The sequence below is a fragment of the Argopecten irradians genome, chromosome 12, assembly GCF_041381155.1.
Source record: "Argopecten irradians isolate NY chromosome 12, Ai_NY, whole genome shotgun sequence".
NCBI lineage: Eukaryota > Metazoa > Mollusca > Bivalvia > Pectinida > Pectinidae > Argopecten > Argopecten irradians.
In genome coordinates this window covers 18,786,362-18,807,233 of record NC_091145.1, presented here as the reverse complement: position 1 = coordinate 18,807,233, position 20,872 = coordinate 18,786,362, and the positions used below count along the sequence as shown (strand labels likewise).

Sequence of the window (20,872 nt, the reverse complement as noted above, 5' to 3'; positions counted from 1 at the left end):
CTATATCAATATAACGTAAATGTCATTATATATATAAATATAAAATCTATAAAATCCAAAGTTAGTCAATATTGTATATCCTAAGTTACTTGACTTGATCATATTTGAGAATGCAGTTGATTGAACCATGATTGCATGGGAATTACCACATATACTTCGACATAACAATCATAAATCTGATAAATCGTGATGTTACTTGTAAATAATACTTTCGTGACTTTTCATTTATTCATTAATTCTTTTCATGGAAGCCAGTGTCAATGAATTACATAATCAGATAAACCTAAGACACAGTCACATATTGTGTATTTTATTTATAAACATATTAGTACGACGAAGAAGGTTTTAGCGAATAGAAGCATTACCACTGAGCGTACAACATGAGATACCCAGTACTGGGTGGCCGAGAGGTTGAAGGTCGTCTATCCAAGTCATAAGGTCACGGTCAACATCCAGACATTCAGTGTCCATAAGAGCTCTTCCCTCGTCTGAACTGACTCCTCCGATAATGTAGATTCTAGAATCTAAACACAAAAAAGTTAAATAAGAATATGACCAATTCAATATATAAATGGATGTCCCAGTCTTTGTGCTCATTATATTTCTCCGCATACATATTTTCATTTTTTTTTTATATTTCCCCATATTATACCAAATTCAGGAAATAACTTGCAATGCCAGTACACTTGTTATTAATGTTAACTATTTTGTACTTGCATTAAAAACTTTTGATAAACTCTACTTCGAAAAATATGGCAGACTTACTATCAAATCAAATTTCATATCTTATACATCCCAAGAAGCGCCAGCGCAAATACGCGGGACACCTCTTTAAAGATTTTAATATTACTTATTAAATGTCCAGTAAATTACATATATACTACGCCTACCAATGACTGCGGCTCCTGCGTCATGTCTAGGTATTCTCATGCTGGCCACCAGCTCCCACAAATCCTCGTCGTCACAGTAACGGTAGACCGAGGATAGCGAGCAAATGGAGGACCTACCGACGGGAATGGTGGACCCACCCAGAAGGTAGAGCGAACCCCGAGCCTCCACTAAGTTGGCATGGCAACAAGGCACCGGAAGGACGTTCTTGATAGTCCAGCTGAAAGAAAAAAGTGTCAGGTTGGTTGAAAAAAAAAAGTTTTGCAAAATTGTTATCACAACAACGAAGCCATGAAGCTAAGAGGTAATTGTGTTATTGGGATCCACTTCGTGAAATCGTAAATCAACGACAAAAGTTATAAATGTTATGTTTATATGCGTTTTAATGTTCTTCAACAGATTGTTTAGAGTCTTGTGTCTCATGGTAGCTCATAAAACCATGTTTTGAGATGTCCATAAAATGTGTGTTATAAAGAGAAACTCATCGAAATGTGTCGACTGAATTTCGCGTTTGCCTCATGTTTGAATGAAGAAAGTGGGATAAGAATATTTTAAAATGAATCGATCGAACGCCAATAAATCCAAATCAATTGAACGTCCGTTAACATTCTGCAGAATTCATTAAAGATAACCAAGGAAGTGGACAAATTAAGCTACCAAACGTGAACAAAGTAACTCATCTAGTGTCACATTAACAGCAGTCTGGTGTAGGCTTCCAACAACTCCTATCTTTATAACACGCCTATAACGCGTCTTACAATAGGTTCGATATTAAAATTGTGACCGGAGTGACACTCAAACACTTTAAAAGTGAAATGAAGCGGAATATACTCCTTATGATAACAAAAATAAACAAGATCCTTCATACTTCGAAATTGATTTTGTTCCTTTCGTCCATTTAGTTATAAGAGAACCTGGCATGTTTCCATTCTATCTCGTCGACTACATATCTACCTAGAGATCTCAGAGTAGTAGTAGGTCAGTAGGTCCACCAATATATGTCAGTAGTGGCGATGTCTAACCGCGTAATCTGTCTATATAAATATCCCACGGATGTAAACACGGACTCACATTTGCTCTTGTCGTCATCAACAAAAGGGAAAATAGCCAAAACATGTATAATTTACGATATCTGGGTTTGTCGGTCAACGGATCATAATATGGGATGGTGGGAATTTGTTTGACAACCAGAACAGTCTTAAATCAAGGTTTCTGGAAGGTCGTACCCAGGACGACCAACATCCTGGTTTCAATGCCGTATACTAACACGTTAATCTTTTATAGCTAGATTTCCATTGGCTTAAACATTATGCAAGCAGCTTGTAAAAGTGTCACTGTTTGTGACCTTGCTTTAAAAAGGACAAAGAGTTATGTCATAAAAAGTGAGAAAAGTATAAAAATAACCACGAGCCAGTCGTACCTCTTACAGAACGCTAACTACGGGCCATAACATTTATCTTTCAGGTTTTGTATGTCTTGTTGTGTCCGCAAGTGGTACCCGTGTATTATTAAGGGGAGCACAAACATACCAAAAGTGAGACAGTGCTAAGGGAAACACTTGGAAATAAGTCTTTTAAGAGAAAGAAAAAGAGTAATGATCCATAATTTTGTATCCTTTGCGATCAATCGTGTAAATAATATAATTGCCCACTTCCTGCATGACAGACAATTGTGGTTTCCCAGACAGAACACTTGAAAGGTACATGCTCTAGATTATATGATATTTTGGTCTGATACTCTGCCTTCACAACTCCGTCAAAACCGTAATTTCTGAATGAATTAAGTTGTTGTTAGATGTAGAACACAAACAATGTCACCAACAGATAATAGCAAAAGTTGTTGTTTAATTCAAAATGTGTAAACAGTCTCCGGCATGTTGAATCGACTATTAGGCAATTAGTACCGTCAAACCTGCTCTCAATGACATCTGTTTATAAAGTATTTGGTGACATATACTACATAATTGGCATCTGTATAAAGGGCATCTGTCTTTAAAAGACATCTTTGTTATGTCCCTTTGGTGTCTTTTGTAGACAGGTTGGGCTATCTGATTATGTCAGCATCAGAAGAATAACATCACAAGCATGCGCTGTAAAATCTATTTTGCTGCTAAACTTAATCGAATGATAAACATGTAGCTTTCAATCAAATTTGTTATAATGTAGATAATTTCATGTGAAAAAAAACCAACAACTTTGATTTCGAGATGCCAAAAAACGTGGATTAAGCACGGTTTACCGTCGATCAGATTCTGACGTCACATTACTTGAAGGCGGAACTAATCGACAGTACTTTGCCAACGTTGTTGTGGTATCTCAAAATCGAGGTATAAAAATATGTTGTTTTTTTTTGTATTGACGTTTTCCCTTATGTGAACTGTTGCGATAGAGGCTTTCGTAATAATGTCTTGGATGATGTCCTTGTGAGGTGACCTGCTAGATAATGTAGCATGACAACACGACCTTGTGGTGATAAGAATGGCGCGAACAGGTGACTAAACCACCTGATGGTTTGTTTACGTCTGAGATAGATAAAAATAGACCGCTTATCTCCCTTATATATGTTATTGTGGTGAAATATCCTGTTATCTTGTGAAATCTTAATGGCCAATTATTAATGAATGGCGAAATGGGTGCCCTGATTACCCTTCACCAAGCAACGTCAGTTTGTGGTCGCCCGCTTTTGATATGACACTGAGAGAACTAATGTTACATGTTTTATGTTGATAACGTATTATTTTTTCAAAGTAAAGTATCCTGTCAAAGTGAAATCGCTGAATGAATTCTCGACCATGTTGGTCCTATTCTTACTGCTTTTTGTTTTTATTTGTTTGTTTGGTTGCTATGATATCAAGTTTGCAATACACATGTTTTTGTTTTGCTTGTTCGTTAATTTCAATGAACTTTCACAACAAAGGTCTTCTGTTGCCGAAATTTAGATTTTGGTTGCCATGCATGCTAACCATATAACTACACGCAGGTTTTGTGAAAATGTTAATAATCATTAGCTGTTGGATATAAGTTGTGCTCAAATTAGTTCATATTGATGTCTATTAATTAATCATTACACATGCTTCAACAACTGTTACCATGGAAACATAATGGAGGAATGTCTGTTGTGATTGTCTCAAAAGAGGGGCAGCAGGATATTGATAAGCTACTGGCTTACAATTCTGGTTTAAAATGTGGGTTTTATGATATTATGTTGGCATTAAATTCATTTTGTCGCATGTTGATGTATATATTACATCACATTATTTATCAACATGTTTAAGCATGTCATTCCTCTTTCGTGTAATAAAATTGCAACATTTGGGTTACGTTTCATGGCAATATTAAACTGGTGGACAATAACCAAATTATGGGCGAAGGGAAATTGAATTTTTAGCAATCTTCCACTCCATTCACTTTATGCTGAACAAAGAGACAAGTATCCATTTCGCCTGCTCAACTGTAAAAAATAACAAATCCAATTTCATCTTGTAAAACCATCACATCGCCACTTGCCATAGTTAGCTAATGATAGCAAACCTGATAGCTGATCTATGATTACTAATTCATATGGTGACCTGGATAAAACCACAGCGTGTGATTTCGATTAAATGGGCCATTTATTCCCAAGCATCAAACGAAATGAGTATCCCGTACCAAGTCGATATTGGAAAGGCTGCAGCGACGCCTGACAAACCATCTGGGACCTAATTACGTATACAGCACCGTGGGTTCACAAGCTGCAGAAGAAACTGCATTCATGTGAAACTGCAAGGGTCAAAATTGACGACACAGATACAAATCGGGATATTCATATCTTGGCATATAATTTTCTTTCTGTGGGAACGCATTAGTCGTGGTAACTATATCTGTGCACTACTTCTCACACTTCGACGTCTTAAGCTTCCTACGAATACCTGTGGGGTTGTCAATGGTTGTGATCCTTATGAAATTAGATGGACAAAAATCTCTTTACATGAAGTGAGAAATCCCTAACATTACTGACCTGTTTGTTCGCGGGTCGTAGCATTCGACGTTATTGAGGACTGCCCTTTGACCTGTTATTTCCTGAAATCCCCCGACGACGTATAGCTTTCCTCTGTACCCAGCCGACGCGACGCCTATCTTTGGCGAGTTCATTGGGGCGATAAATCCCCACTGGTCCATGTCGGGATCGTAGTATTCCACGGAATTCAGTGACCTGTAACGAATACGGAACAACGTGACATTTTACGTTCCTGAGAGGACTATACAGACATACCAATATTGAAACAGCGACTCATCGGAAAGGAGCCACTATGTTGATGGTATTCTGATGTAAAATCTTGATATCATGTTTTATTTTAGTCGCTGCTATTTCTTTTGTCTAGGTTGAAATGACATTCTCCGGAAGGGCTTTCATTTTTGCGCTCGTTATTCCGTCCTTGTATTATCTGCCACTGTGTGTGGGTATCCATTGTGACGTCATTAGTTTGTGAGTAAAAGGTACGTCGTTTATTCTCTGAAACAAATGACGTTACTCTCACAAACTCATGAGCGTTCGTTATTCTAAGATTAATTCAACGTGTCATTCGTTACGATACAATGTATATGTTTTACGTCCGTTACCTGCCATAAGAGTCGTTCCCACCTATGGCGTACAGTATGCCCTCCAAGACACACACACCAAGGTACATCCGCGGCTGTCGAAGGGAGGCGATTCTCGCCCAGGAATTGTTGATTGGATCGTACCGGAAGTTGACGTCAGTTGGATTAGCGAGATTATCCGTGTCACCGTTAAGTAGAACAGATCCACCTACAAACCATATAATAACAACCATGAATAAAAACAATTTAGACAACAGGATATTTAAGCTTATTTAGATTTTTTCTGGAACACAACATATGTTTGTAACGTAAAAGGCAGCGTGCGTTGACAAGGACAAGATGTACTTAGTCATGAATATACGTTCCTTATATCGATGATACTGTAGATAACCCATTCTCAATCTTCAAGAGGGAAACAACCAAACATTTGATTTCATTTTAGACCAATTTAGAAAATTACAGATGCTGATGTTATTGGCATTTTTTTCACCATTTGATATGTGGTTTCTATAAACCAAATCGATATGGACAGAGTACGATTATAGTTGAATAGTCCCACCTTCCGTCGCTATAGGGACGTCAACACGTCGTGTTACAATCACCGGAAGGTGGGACTAACCAACAATTATCGTACTTTATCTTTGTCGTTACTTTTGTGATATCAAAATCAATGTATTAGACCCTTCAACCATGGGATTTTAAACCATGCAATTACATTTATTTGTATGGATGAAAACCCCTTGGATGGCACTCACCTATTACAAACAGGAAGCCATCTAGCATCGCCACGCCCAGGTGGTGACGTGTTTCCGGTAGGCTGGTCACATGACTCCAGCTATTGGACAGCGGATTGTACTGTTCCACCATCCGACAGGCTATGTCTGCTGTGGTATTGAAGGGATCCACACCTCCCACCGCCAACAGTGTCGGAGTGTGCGCACTGGTAGGTGTGTTTGACGTACCTCTGGTGAGTGTGTGATATGATTTCAAAGGACTCGACTTTGTCGGAGAGCTTGACTTTTGTGGTGACAGACATCTTTCCTTCACGGGGCTACTAAGTGTCTGAAATCAGAAGGTGATGATTTAGACATATTTCATCTAGTTCTCTTTCAAATAATCTACGCCTATTCAAAAGTATATGCAAAAATAACGGGTTTAGGTATTAGATATTACCAAGGTTAGCGAAGAGGATGAGTGCAGTATGAGGATATTTTTTTAAGAATAAAAATCACGATATTCTTTTTCAAAAATCTTCTGTAAAATATAATTTGAAGTATCCAAATGCACACCGTCCTCCACATCTACCCCATCAAACACGATGCTATTCATTCCATGTTTATTTTGGAAGAAAGGGTTAAATGTAATATTACGTGCTGGAGTTTTTGACATTTATAAGTGTGGTAATTTTTGTTCCTGCTTCACGCATTATGAAGAGAGTGGGACGACTGGTTTGTCCATCGTGATGCTGTGGTCAGTTGGGTGTGCTGTTGGGTGTCTTTTTCAGAATGCTTCAGTGTTAGCAAGATAACATTATATAACAATTTGACACAACACAAAATACCGCGGTCGTCCAAAACACAAAACTAAACACCACATACAACATATTGTATGCGGAGATACCATCCTAAAATGTCTTTAGCTGATAAATCAAACAATCACTCAATCAATGTTGTAACAGAAGAAAAGTGAGTGCGTATTTAATAATCCTCTCTTTTGTATTAAATGGACATGCACATAAATTAATGGTGGTTGCTCTCGGCCTTGTAGCACTGTCGTCCCCGCCATGCGACAGTGCAACAATGAAACAATGCGCCATGCGACAGTGCGATTGTCGCAAAGGTCATTGTCGCACTGCTGCATAGCGCATTATCGCTATTTGTTACCTGACTCTCTATATAAATGTAAATGAAGTAATTTCGCCTATTGACCGGTCAATAGTTTGACTATTGATCAGTGCAGAACGTTTGCATGCGTTTATTGTTGACGTCATAATTAATTGTTGACGACCGGTATTCTAGCTCAGTTAAGCTAGATAAGTTTAAGATTGCGGTTCAGGTAACAAAAAACTTGTTTCGTGCCTTTTCAGTCAACAGTCAAAATTCTTTCCCTCGGTGTTGGGACCAACCCCATAAACAGTTCATCAGGTTAGTCCCATATGTGGCGCATTGTTGCTCTTTGCTTGGCGCATTGTCGCGCTGCCATTCTTCGTATGGCGCATTGTCGTACTGTCGCTTGGCGCACTGTCGCTCTTCGCTTGGCGCATTGTCACTCTTCGTCTGGCGCACTCTCTCATGGCGTATTGTCGCACTCTCGCACTGTCGTATGGCGCACAGTCGCTCTTCGCTTGCCGTATTGCGGCACTGTCGCATGGCGGGGTCGCAAATGCGACAGTGCGACATGACCGATATAAATCAAATATGTAACATACTTCGGTGTTTTGGTGCCAATAAATGACTGATTTATAAACTTGTAGTTACCGAACGGGGTGGAAATGCGTTGTTCTGACAAAAATTCTGCCCCGTAGGATCTTCGCCGGCGGCGATGGCAGGAATTCTCGGTGGCGGAACATTAGTGGAACTGACTACATCACTTCCGCTATGATGAAGGGCGTGATACCTGGAAGAGCGCGTATCGAAATAAAAGTGGTATGCCAATCAAACAATGAATTAGAATAACATAGATATATATAAACAGATTTCGTTGTTCCATTACAACCAAGAAAACAAATGTTTCTATACGAACGAACTTTAATTGCTTACAACATAACACCATAAAAGCTTCTTCAAAGTATGGAAATATTGCAATATATAAACAGATCATTTTTCTGTTGGTAAAAATATCAGAAGTTGTCAATTGCTTTCTTTTATTTGTATTATCGACTAAGATCTAGATATTTGTAATAATTATAACTCAATAAAATCGACAAATGTTAAACGGAACCCACTTTGATACATGCATGTTGGCATATTTTGGTTGTATCTGGCATCACTTATCATTATCAGTGAAAAAGGGACTGTAATTTGAAGATTATTTTCATGCCTAAGTGGCTTCAGTATAAAAGAATTCGGCAGTAAGTTGAATGATCTTGAATTATAACGACTTCTCTTTCAGTTATGATAGCAATCGCTTTCTTTTGCCATCAAATCAAGGGCATCCACTACGTGGATATAACGTTAGTTATAGTAACCCCTGGAGTATCGAGGATGAATCAAAGGTAACAATGCTTAATGCTACAATAGCATCACGATGATTCTAAAAGTCAATAAATTCTAAGAGTGGATGGGAGATATCGATAGATTTCTGAGAAAATTATATTTAGAAGCTTCTTCAGTTAGCATGAGCATCAATTTCAGTCACTATGGGAAAAGGAAATAGGTACTACTACTGTATACAGAATATCAATAATGTAGGTTAATATGGCCGACAGATGTGTAGACAATTACTCGATACTGACATTAAAGGTCCATCCCGCCTCCACGTGTGTACTGTACTACAAGATATTGTCATGTTCTCATAATCAGTGACTTTTCTTGTACGTGTGGGTGGACTATGTAGGCAGACATATGGTACACCAGTAAAATCAGCTGATGCCAATAACTTGTAAATAGTTGTTCCATTTGCTTTAGAGGACACTGACCTAATGTAATGATGATTGTTGTTACACAACCAGTGAAGATTCAATGTGTGACATTCCGATGACTGACTACGTGAACCAGGGGTGCCAATCTACGTCATCATTACTACACTTTGAGTTCGTAATAGTTTCACAATTTTCCAATGTTTTCAAAATATTACCATTTTTAGTACCGCTCATAAGACAAGGTTTTCTCAAAAAGTACATAATTTATGAAAATATTATGAGTTGAAAGTGAAGACAATTCTCAATATCCTTGTACTTAAGTATAAAAGATAAGTGTATATCATTTTATAAGTATGCCAAATTTGGGTAAAATCCATCCATAAATGAAGTCAGGAAAATTCAAAGAAAAAGAAGTAAAATACATGAAATAAGTAGTAGGTGTCTAATTACTTTTGTCGACTAAATATAAATTGAACATACTGTACCTGTAGGCAGATAACAACAAAGCATTGCAGGCTGGGATCTGGAACAGGTAGTCCACCACCTCGACCTGTGTGGCCAGCATTTCCGGTGAGATATGAAAAAGACGGACACAGGACAGGAGCTCCTGGGCGTGACGTAATCGGTCCTGTCTGTTGAAGTCGATCCAAGACACCACCGCCAAAAATACGTCAAGTTCGTCGCGGATGCAAAGATTGTCTTTGCAAATAAAATGTCGGACTTGGTCAAAACGGCTTTGTAGGTATCCTACAGATGTGTAGATCTGTCCGAAATGGTCACACACGGCCTTCTCCAGACTGGACAATACATCCAGGAGGTCGTGTTTGTCGGCAATCCACCACATGTTGAAAATGTTGTCCGTGGTAAAGTCGAGTAGAAACTTTTTACAAATGTTTAAAGCTGATTGGATGCCTAGTTGCCTACAACACCCAATCACAGCGTCGATGTTGTCCATCGTTAGGTTAAGTTCTGACGTGTAGATGTACAGAAGAACCTCCTCCACGGCCTCTCTGGACGAGGAAGAGAGGTTTACTTCGGAAATAGAGGTTGGCAGTCTCTCGCAGTACTGGCTGGTGAACTTGTCGCTGTAGGCGGCCAGAGCAAGTTTGTGAGCCTTGTATTCCGTGCCTCCGACGCGGATGACAATGTCGCACATTTCTTGTCTTCTCCACAAATTGAACAAAAAGTTCGATAGTTCCACGTGTGTTGACGGAGACGCACGATTATCAGCCGTTTGAGGCTTTGGAAAAACAACATTTCCTCCGGATGATCTTCGGGTGTTTCCAGCAGGAGAGTTGGAAGCACGTCGGTTGTTCCCGGGAGGTTCGGACAGTCGGCGTTTGTCTATGACGGAAATTCTCGAGTCCTGATAGATCAGCGATTCCGGTGTGACTTGTACAGGACCTCCGCCAATAGGAGAGAATCCCATTCCAGTTCCCGTGTCCCGTACGGGAATTTCTTGCATGTTTTGAAGACTTTCACGTCGTGCCCGTACCTTGGACGGGGTTCTTGGCAAACCATTCATGATATATAGCAGAATCCAATATTCGTTTAAGAAATATCGAAAATCTAACCAGAGTCAGCCAGGGACATGTTTGCTGTTGTCACCTTGACATTTTTTTTCTGCAAACGTCATGGCATGTATTATGACGTCATAAACAATTGGACGGAAAGTCACATGATATTGGGGCCGTGATAGGAGTTTCAAAGAATACCCAAGTATACTGAAGTATTACCAAACCTCCTTCACCTCTGCATGGCCTAGTTCGAATTCCATGTGGATCAGTTGCCCCGTACTGACGGCAGGTCGGTGGTTTTTCTCCGGATATTCCGGCTATCCTCCATTTCCCAAACCTGACACGCCCTTAATGGCATATTGAATATTAATTCACGTAGGACGTCAAAGGTAGCGTTAAACGTTTTGTAAAAACCCATGTCATTTTACTGTTCTAACAGATCTGGTTTTCTTACACTTTTGTGTTAATTTCAAATTTGTAAAGAGATCATTCCGCAGTGTTGACCAAAACACTGTAAAACAATCGAAACAATTCGTTCCTTCATAAGATACACACTTGAAACACAATAAGACACGAGAAGAAAGAAAATAGTATAGCAATAGAAAGCGCGTATAGTGCGTTTCGCATATTTCCCTTTTGTTGAAAACAAGACGAAATAGATTTTTATTCGTTCAAATGTTATTTATTATATATTTAAACGCATTCGGAATTTTTGAGTATTGCTTTTTATATTTCTTATGTTCTAAAGATAGTGAATAATTACGTGTAGTTTTAAAATTCAATATGTATCTTTCACGTGTATGCTGCCATATTGGAAAAATCCTAATGCTAGAAATCGAATAAGTAATCAGGAAATCGAATAAGTAATGGAAAAGGGAACTAGGAATTTACTAGGAATCAACTTTATGGAGGTAAATTCAAACGCGTTCCTTTACGCGGCGCCGTATCAATTCAGTACAACTGGTACGAAGCAGCAAAGGGAATGCATGGAAGGAAATATGTGATCATGAGATAACTTATTGTGTTAAAAATGTCTACTTTTTGTGTTTTACACTGTATGCTTTAGGAAATAATGAAAGAAGCAATGAGAAAATGACAGACCTCTTGAGCCTGGACCTGTTTGAAAAAGAAATCAAGAAAATCACAAATTGTCGGCCTGTTGAGATCTACAAATCATTACTGAAAGGACTCTCCATTTTTTTTTTAATTTATAGATGTCCACTTAGTTCATAGCTGTTCGTATTGTATTTGGAAATTACTGAAAAACATAATCGACAGGAAACCTCCTTGCAGTTTTCCTATTGAAATATTTATCTATATATATATATCAAATTACTTAAAATCTCTGACAGCAAGTTTCGTTTGTACAAGTAGGCCTCTTTGGTTCCAGTTACGCAAAATTCAGCTTTTGATTCTAAAAGCAAAATAAAGAACACGTATGACGATGCTGATAAAGAATTGACATGAATTGATTTCCATCGTATGTAGATATAACACAAACACAGAGTATAGTCTAAATAAACTTATACGCTGATTTTTTTTTACCTAAACTCCAAAACATGATTTTTTTTATTCATAAAACACTTATGAATCAATTTTATCATTTAACTCTTGCTCATGCGCCGTTGTATAAGTCAATAAGGGGCGACGTCACAATCAGTGAGTGACGTCATTGTTTTAAGCATTTAACGTCTTTCAGTTGGCATTCATAGCCAATATGAATGCAAACTGGACAGAGGCAAAAATGCGTGCGCATGTGGAGTATACATGTAGACTAGTTTCGCTAAACCACCCGACGGTTAGTTAAAACACGCAATATTTTTCTCGCGAAAAGCAGTGTTTTTTTTACCTAGTTAGAGTTCGAACAATGACTTTGTGGGTGTGGGTTTACCTAGGTTCGGCAGGAAATACGACAGTACATTTAATTCAATTTAATTAAAAATGAACGTAGACTGACAGTCTCTAGGTCCATATCTTAAGACACAATTCTGGCAAACCCCTCCATACATTACGAACCACATTCATTATTCCTGCATGTTGGGCGATATTGGTGTCTTTGGTTATTATGTAATTGTCTTATCATTTTAGTATCATTGATTTATATTCCACTAAACGTTTGTGTGATGTTACAGGTATCTACAGTGTAGATGTAATGTTTTTGGTGTACAGTAATGTGTAATGATTCATTGCACGATTCATTGTACATTGTTCATTCGTACACGTACATTATGTATCTCGTCGATACTTTTCCCCCTGAAATAGTTTATAATACACGTACTTCAAGGTTTTAAGTTAACTCTTCATTGTAACAAGCCAAACTATCATGGACCTGTTCATTCCTTATCGCCGCTATCGGTGGCGATAATTACAGGGGTTAGTAGTAGTAATCACTAGTATCACAAGGGTGAACTGGTATAAAAGACAAGGAAATCAGAGTTACTGGGATTGTCTTTATAGAGAAATACTGTAATATAAAATGGAAAAAAATCCCAATCCTACTTTTTAAGTAACGATATAAATCCAAGTTCATTTCTGAATGTTCTTAACTTACTTCAAGATGACTATATCATAATAAAACTGGATGCAGTTCAGGAGAAGAAATTACCAATCACATGCCTGCAGAGACGTTCTTTGAAGATTATAGAGAGAGCTACGCCCAACTTCAAAGCAAATCATCCACAGTGTACCGTTATACAATTGTACATCAAAGGACCAAATTACCTGTCTTCTGTTGCCTCCAGATTTACTATGAGATAGTCCAGGAGTGTATATAAGATCAGTGGTAGTAACCCCTGGAGTATCGAGGATGGTACCAATTGTAAACACGTTTATTCTGTTTGAGCTGATATTCAGCTGATATTCAGTTGCTTATGTTACTTCAATCTGATTTCCGTGTCTGTGTTCTGTTAAATTGTATTATCTTTTTACACTACGTTTCATGTGTTTCTCATCCTTACTATCTGTATCTGTGTATGGCAAATGTTCTCCCAGTTGCCTTTAATTTTTGTTATCATGATGAGTTTTACGATGTATGTTGATGATTTTGCGAGCGCCGAAGGCGCGAGATTTTGGTTTTTGGGAGGTCCGGGGGTCTCCCCCGGAAAAAAATTGTACGATTTTGAATGGCAGAGATGAGTTTTACGATGCATTTTGTTGAATTTGCGAGCGCCAAAGGCACGAGAATTTGGTGTTTGATGGGTCCGGGTGTCCCCCCCCCCCTGAGAAAAAAAATTACGATTTAGAATGGCTGAGATGAGTTTTATGATGTATTTTGATGAATTTGCAAGCGCTGAAGGCGCGAGATTTTGTTATTTGGGGGTCCGGGGGTCTCGCCCCAGAAAAAAAAATTGGAATGGCTGAGATGAGTTTTACAATGTATTTTGATGATTTTAAAGCGTTCTCAACACGGTAATTTGTGAGTGTCGTCATACCATTATGCAACCAAGCTCGATCTGAACATACCGGATTCACACCATCGGCACATTGTTGTGTACAAAAAATGTAACTCAAAAAACCAATGATTTGATTGTCTTGCTAAGACATATAAACAAATTTATCTTTTAAGAAGCATTTTTTGAAATAATATAATCCCTTGATGGACATTTTTAGTCTATTAAAATTTGAACATTACGTGCTTGAACGTTTTAGGTAATGCGTCGCGCAGCGGAAAATTTTCTAAAATGAAGTACAAAAATGTGCAGGAGGACCTGCTACATTTTCTATGAAAATTGAGCAAATAATGTTCATAAATGTGTTTCCATATATAAACTATGGTAAATTTGACCCTCTCCTCCAGGCCATGAAATTCACAATATTAGTAGAGGGCCTTGAGACCTTTCAATCTATGAAGCAAACCAAATGATAAACTAATAACCAGTAGTATCTAGGCATTTTCGTACGGGACCTATCGAAGCATGAGTTAGGTCCTACACATATATATGTGTAGGTCCCAATTTAGCACATAAGCCCGTGCATGTACATCATTTTCCTTAGTATGTGTACAAGTACATGTATTAGATTCCCAAAAAGCTAAGTTGGCTACGCGGAAGCTTAACCATTTGTTTGGAAAGAATTTGGAAATTAAACAATGATATGATAGTATTGCTTAGCAATTTCAAATGTTGGAAATGAAACCACGATCCGCGGGGGATTTTCCCCATAAAAGGTACAAAACACGCGTTCTTTGTAGTCAAACGTAGTGAAACAAGTCACGTGCTTATACCTCATTCATGCCATTGGCCGAAATAAATATGGAATTGTATTATGGGTAACTAGTGATCACATGAGTATGTGTTTACTTCCAAATATAGTGATTTCTCTTACCTGGTATTTAGTATATATAATTTGGTCTTTGACGAAGATCATATTTTCTCTGTGTTATATGTATCTGTTCTGAAACCTATAGCAGGTAATAATATTTATAGATATAAATTTAGAATTCTACGAATTTAGCCGGGAGTAGCCGATCTTCGCTGATCCTAGATTAGACGGTTAGACCTATTGAATTGGTCAATTCGCATTATATCATTTATTTACAAAACGAAGAAATGGCAGTTTTATAGCTCATTTCAGTTCATTATTTATACTAAAACAGTACATATGTGCAAGTCAAAATGATGTGCATGCAATATTAATAACATTTTGGAGTATAAATATTTTCAAAAAAATCATTTTTTCCGAAGAAATGGCAAGCAAACAATCACCATATTTGGAAGTAAACACACAATCACGTGATCACTAGTTACCCATAATCCAATTGTATATTCCGGCCAATGGCATGAATGAGGTTAATTAAGCATGTGACTTTTTTTACTACGTTTTTACTACAAAAAATTGATGGTGTCAGGGGCAGAGTATCTCGGGCTAATCCCGAGTTTGAAGCTAAAACCGCGTCCCGGGAGGATTTTTAGCCCATATGTTGAATCTGGCCATTAAAACCGTATCAAGAATTCGTTGTGCCTTTATATAAGTGTATTGAGGGACGTAAATATTTACGTATATGTATATATATATATATAGACAGGGCAAGCTAACAAGTAAAGCTGGTTTTCCAATGTGTATTGTTTACCTGTTCTGTGACCTTTATGGCTTTTAAATTATGTAACTGGTATTTTTCGTGATTCGCAAGAAAATAAAACATGAAAAAATCATTGTTTTGCATTTTTATTCATTCTTTTAATATAGTATAGGACGGTATGTACCACATGGACTTGGTACGAATGCTAATCCACAAAACACACATAGCTTTTCAACGAATTTTCAACCCACGGTTATATATATTAATAAATGATTATGGCCAAGAGGATGGACACGCAGGATACAGCTGCGTCGTGGCCGGGATGTGCAGGGTCACAATTTTTACTTTTGAAATCAAATAAATAAAAACCTTAATTGTATGGTACCTGAAATGGTTGCCTTTGATTTCCACTTTCAAAACCAGATGTTGACATCTTTTAGTTTAGATGTCGACATCAATAACTGACAAGTCGGTGTCACACTCGAGCATAAACACGATTAGTCGCCGAGTTACCGACTTTCTATATAATTATCTTGGAATCGTACAGTACATGTGGTAAGTCGACATATTCTTCTGTTTATGCCGACATCTTCCTATATGATGTCGACATAATGCCTTAATAAATATTTCGTAACACCCCCCCCTCCCCAGGAGATACTTGATATACTTTTTTCATATTTCATTATATATAATCCTTGTCCTATAGACAGTGGCGTTGCTAACAGGAAATTAATGATTACCGGGGTATCCCCTGGAAAAAATATTACGATTTAGAATGACTTAGACGAAATTTACGATATATTTTGTCCGGAGGTCTCCCCCGGCAAAAATTACGATTTAGAATGGCTGAGACGAGTTTTGTGATGTATTTTGATGAATTTGCGAGCGCTGAAGGCGCGAGATTTTGTTATTTGGGGGTGCGGGGGTCTCGCCCGAGAAAAAAATATTACGATTTGGAATGGCTGAGATGAGTATTACAATGTATTTCGATGATTTTAAAGCGTTCTTCACACGATAATTTTTCGTTTTAAAGTTACCTGCATTTAGAAATGATAATTGTGAGTGTCGTCATACCATTATGAAACTCAGCTCGATCTGAACATACCGTATTCACACCATAGGCACATTGTTGTGTACAAAAAATGTAACTCAAATAATTATGATTTGATTGTCTTGCTAAGACATATAAACACATTTATCTTTTTAGAAGCATTTTTTTGAAATAGTAAAATCCCTTCTTGGTGGGCATTTTTAGTCTAGTTAGTGTGTATTGAATTTTCATTATTAAAGATTTGAACATTACGTGCTGGAACGTTTTGGTAATGCGCCCCGCAGCGGAAAATTTTCTAAAATGAAGTACAAAAATGTGCAAGAGGACCATTTTTCTTTCAATTGTGCATTTTTAAAGCATTTTACTCAGCAAAAATGGGGAGGGGGGCAAAAAGACATGTCTGCCCCCCTCCCCCTCCGTCCTGGGGAACCCCCGCTTCCTGCGCCCCTGGATAACTGTACACTGTGGTTGACTGTGTGGCTTTGAAGTCAGGCGTCGGTCCATCTGTAATCTTCAAAGGATTTTTTTGCTGGCCTTTGATTGGTTCAGATTTTTTCCTCTGAGCTGCCTTCAGTTTTACTATGAGATAGTCCAGAGGCTACTGGAGAATTGAGGAGGGTCTGGGCCCAGTTTCATCAACATTCCTTAACTTAAAGGAATTCCTTAATAAATTCTTCATAAAAAGCATAACAAAGGTTACGGAAATGATCTTAAGTTAAGGAGCCTTCCTTCTGTAATGCTGTTCACTTACACTTTTGAAAGTTCATTTTAAACATTTTCCCTGAGCACTTTTATAGTTCAATTCAAAATTCTAATCATTTAACACCTTTCCCTTTAAACACTTTTAAGTTTGATTTTATTAATGAATAGTTCCTTTTTAAACAGTTTAGCTACTGTGTATAAATATACTGAAGTCTTGCTGCTAATGTAGTCCTATCATGTAGAAACTAAACAAAGGGGCATAACTCTACATTCACAGTGAGTACTACAATGATTTTATTGATGATAAAATGCTGACAATAATGATGAAAATAAACAATGGTCATGAGTTAGTCACAACAGCTTTTGTGATTTTTATATCGTCCACAGGTTTGTCGTTTTGATCAGTCTCACAAAATCCAATCCTCTGTACAACTTGCATACCAGATGATACACGTCCAAATATTGTGTGTTTGCCATCAAGCCATTGAGTCGGGGCGAGTGTGATGAAGAATTGACTTCCATTAGTGTTAGGGCCACTGTTAGCCATGGACAGAATCCCAGCACCTGTAATAAGGAAGAGAGAGATTACAATTTATCACATAATGTGTATATTCACCATGTCATAAATCCTTGGTATTCCAGGGGTTACTATCACTGTTGTTGCATCCACCCCTGGAGTATTTAAAGCAAATCTGTGTGGGACATCACAATCATTTCATAACTATACTCAATATGTGTGACTTTGCATGATTTTCTTATATACTAAAAGATAGCAAGGCATCTAAGACGAAATTTCAAGTATCTTATGATTATGAAGAAATAACATTGAACGTGTTGTCTGTACATGTATTTCCAATTTCCATTAATAAACAGCTATTTGACAAAAAGAATCTTAAATTCTTGCCTATATGACACAGACAGATACATGTAACAAATTTATTGAGATCCTGTTATCAAATTTGATATACAATATACTACTCACCTAAAGGCTTGTGGCAAATCAAATTATTAAACTAATTCACTAAATTTCATATAAAAATAGCCATTTGTGTAAAATCCTATGTTCACATTACATAATTTTTTTATTATAAATAATTTCATTAGATATGTTTCAACTTGATGATATTGAGAAATTGTGGGTGGGGATTACTTACCTGTATGTTTAAGATCATCTGCAATCTCATCATCAAATTCTTTCCCATAAATAGATGCTCCTCCTCTTCCTAAGATAAATCAATAAAATCCTTTGTATATACACAAATTATACATAATCTCAAACAGGTGCTCTTAAATCACAGATTTTTTTTAGATCTTGCACGTTTTTATTACATGAATTGCCTGAATTTTTGCAAATGTCACTAGTGTAATATTTTTGTTAGCTGGTATTATTTATAATTTTCAAATTTGAAAAGGACATTATAATGGTGCTACTGTACATGGTCTTACCTGTGCCTGTGGGGTCTCCACCCTGTATCATAAAGTCCCCAATAATTCTGTGAAATTTCGTTCCATTGTAATATCCTCTTCTGGCCAATTCAGCAAAATTTCTACATGTGTTTGGTGCATGTTTCCAGTACAACTCCAGAATAATAGTGCCCATACTAGAAAAGGAGAAATTATTTAATAATATAAATATAAATGTTTGGCAATATATAGGGACTAGGGATATAACCTGGACTCATCATATTGAACTGGTGACAGACTTCTTTGCATGGGAGATAACTTGCATTGGGTCCACCATAATGAACTGATGAAAGGCTCCATTGTAAGGGAGATAACTAATAGGGTCTAACATACTGAACTGGCGGTAGACTCCTCTGTAAGGGAGATAAGCTGGGCCTACCATATTGAACTGGTGACAGACTCGATTGTAAGGGAGATAACCTTGGTATTGCATACTGAACTGGTGGTGGACTCCTTTGTTAGGGAGATAACCTAGGTCCCCCATATTGAACTGATGACAGGCTCCATTGTAATGGAGATAACCTGGGTCATACATATTGAACTGGCGGTAGACTTCTTTGTAAGGGAGTTAACCTTGGTCTCACATACTGAACTGGTGACAGACTCCATTGTAAGGTAGATAACCAGGGTCTAACATACTGAACTGGCGGTAGACTCCTTTGTAAGGGAGATAACCTGGGTCCACCACAATGAACTGGTGACAGACTCCTTTGAAAGGGAGATAACCTGGGTCTAATATATTGAACTGGTGGCAGACTCCTTTGTAAGGGAGATAACCTTGGTCCACCATATTGAACTGGTGACAGACCCGGTTGTAAGGGAGATAACCTTGGTCTCACATACCGATCTGGTGGCAGACTCCTTTGTATTGAACTGGTGACAGACTCCAATGTAAGGAAGATAACCTGGGTCTTACATATGGAACTGTTGACAGACTCCTTTGTAAGGGAGTCGGAGATAACCTGGGTCTAACATATTGAACGCGTGGCAGACTCCTTTGTAAGGGAGATAAGCTGGGCCTACTTATATTGAACTTAAAGGCACCTGTGTGTAATGGAGATAATCTGGGCTTACCATATTGAACTTAGATAGGCACCTGTGTGTAAGGGAGATAATCTGGGCCCAACATATTGAACTGATGATAGGCACCTGTACATGTGTGTAAAGGAGATAACCTGGGCCTACCATATTGAACTGATGATAGGCACCTATTACATAGTAAGGGAGATAATCTGGATCCACCATACTGAACTGGTGTTGGGCGCGTGTGTGTAAGGAAGATAACCTGTGCTTTCTCGTCGTACTACATTAATTAATTTGTAGAAAAACGATATAACCTGGTGTCAGGCTAGGGAGATAATTTACAATTTAATTGATATACATTGTACATTCGTGTATCCTTTTTCTTCTTATTCACACAATACCCCAACCTTAGACCTATGCATAGAACATAATATACAATGTAGAGATTGTTCAGAGATTTTTTTTGTGATTAGACCATTCGTCCCGTATTGAAATAATACAAAATGTTTTGGACGAAGTGTCGTTAATACCGGCATCACTGTTGTGAATCACTCATGTAAGTATACGCGATGTCGCTAAGACTAGATTATGTATCATTTCACCTATATACTGTTTCCTTACCTTGTTTCCAAAGTGATATTTGATGGCTGCCATGATTTGTTGGGTATTCCAGAACTTGAAGTGAGCGCCATGCCTCAGTTTATTTTGATGCTAGAGAACCTAGTTAGTCGCACTCATTCATTGGGACAAGTGAACCTTTCATGATATTTTATTAGTTTCGTATTCCCACCAAATTTAGTTTTGGATGAAAATTGTTATTAACTACACATATAATCTTATCATTTATGTATTTTTTTATATTTATGCATAGAAACTTATGAATATTTTCATATAGAAATTTACTTCGAAAAAAATGTAATATATTTTCGTACTAATTGCTAGCTCTGTATCAATGGCGGCATAAAGAAGCTAAAACCTCCTTCAACAATCGGTTGGTAATTTATGTGTCAATCACGTTTGAAATAACATTGAAGCTTTAAATAGCAGAAGTGT

General features: G+C 37.7%; 2 protein-coding genes across 2 annotated transcripts; both read right to left on the bottom strand.

Moving 5' to 3' along the window:
* Positions 1-55: 55 nt before the first annotated feature.
* LOC138335861 (kelch-like protein 3) lies at positions 56-10,690 on the bottom strand. Its single transcript, XM_069285025.1, has 7 exons — positions 9,531-10,690; positions 7,943-8,081; positions 6,221-6,527; positions 5,487-5,673; positions 4,885-5,079; positions 891-1,108; positions 56-524 (listed from the first exon to the last, which is right to left on the bottom strand). The coding sequence occupies exons 1-7, from the start codon at positions 10,568-10,570 to the stop codon at positions 346-348; spliced, it is 2,265 nt and encodes a 754-aa protein (XP_069141126.1). The 5' UTR covers positions 10,571-10,690; the 3' UTR covers positions 56-345.
* Positions 10,691-17,602: 6,912 nt separating this feature from the next.
* On the bottom strand, positions 17,603-20,594 carry LOC138336437 (peptidyl-prolyl cis-trans isomerase-like 1). The gene is made up of 4 exons (XM_069285942.1): positions 20,441-20,594; positions 18,779-18,933; positions 18,487-18,555; positions 17,603-17,896 (listed from the first exon to the last, which is right to left on the bottom strand). Exons 1-4 carry the CDS (start codon positions 20,509-20,511, stop codon positions 17,673-17,675), a joined length of 519 nt encoding a protein of 172 aa, XP_069142043.1. The 5' UTR covers positions 20,512-20,594; the 3' UTR covers positions 17,603-17,672.
* Between the last annotated feature and the right edge of the window lie 278 nt (positions 20,595-20,872).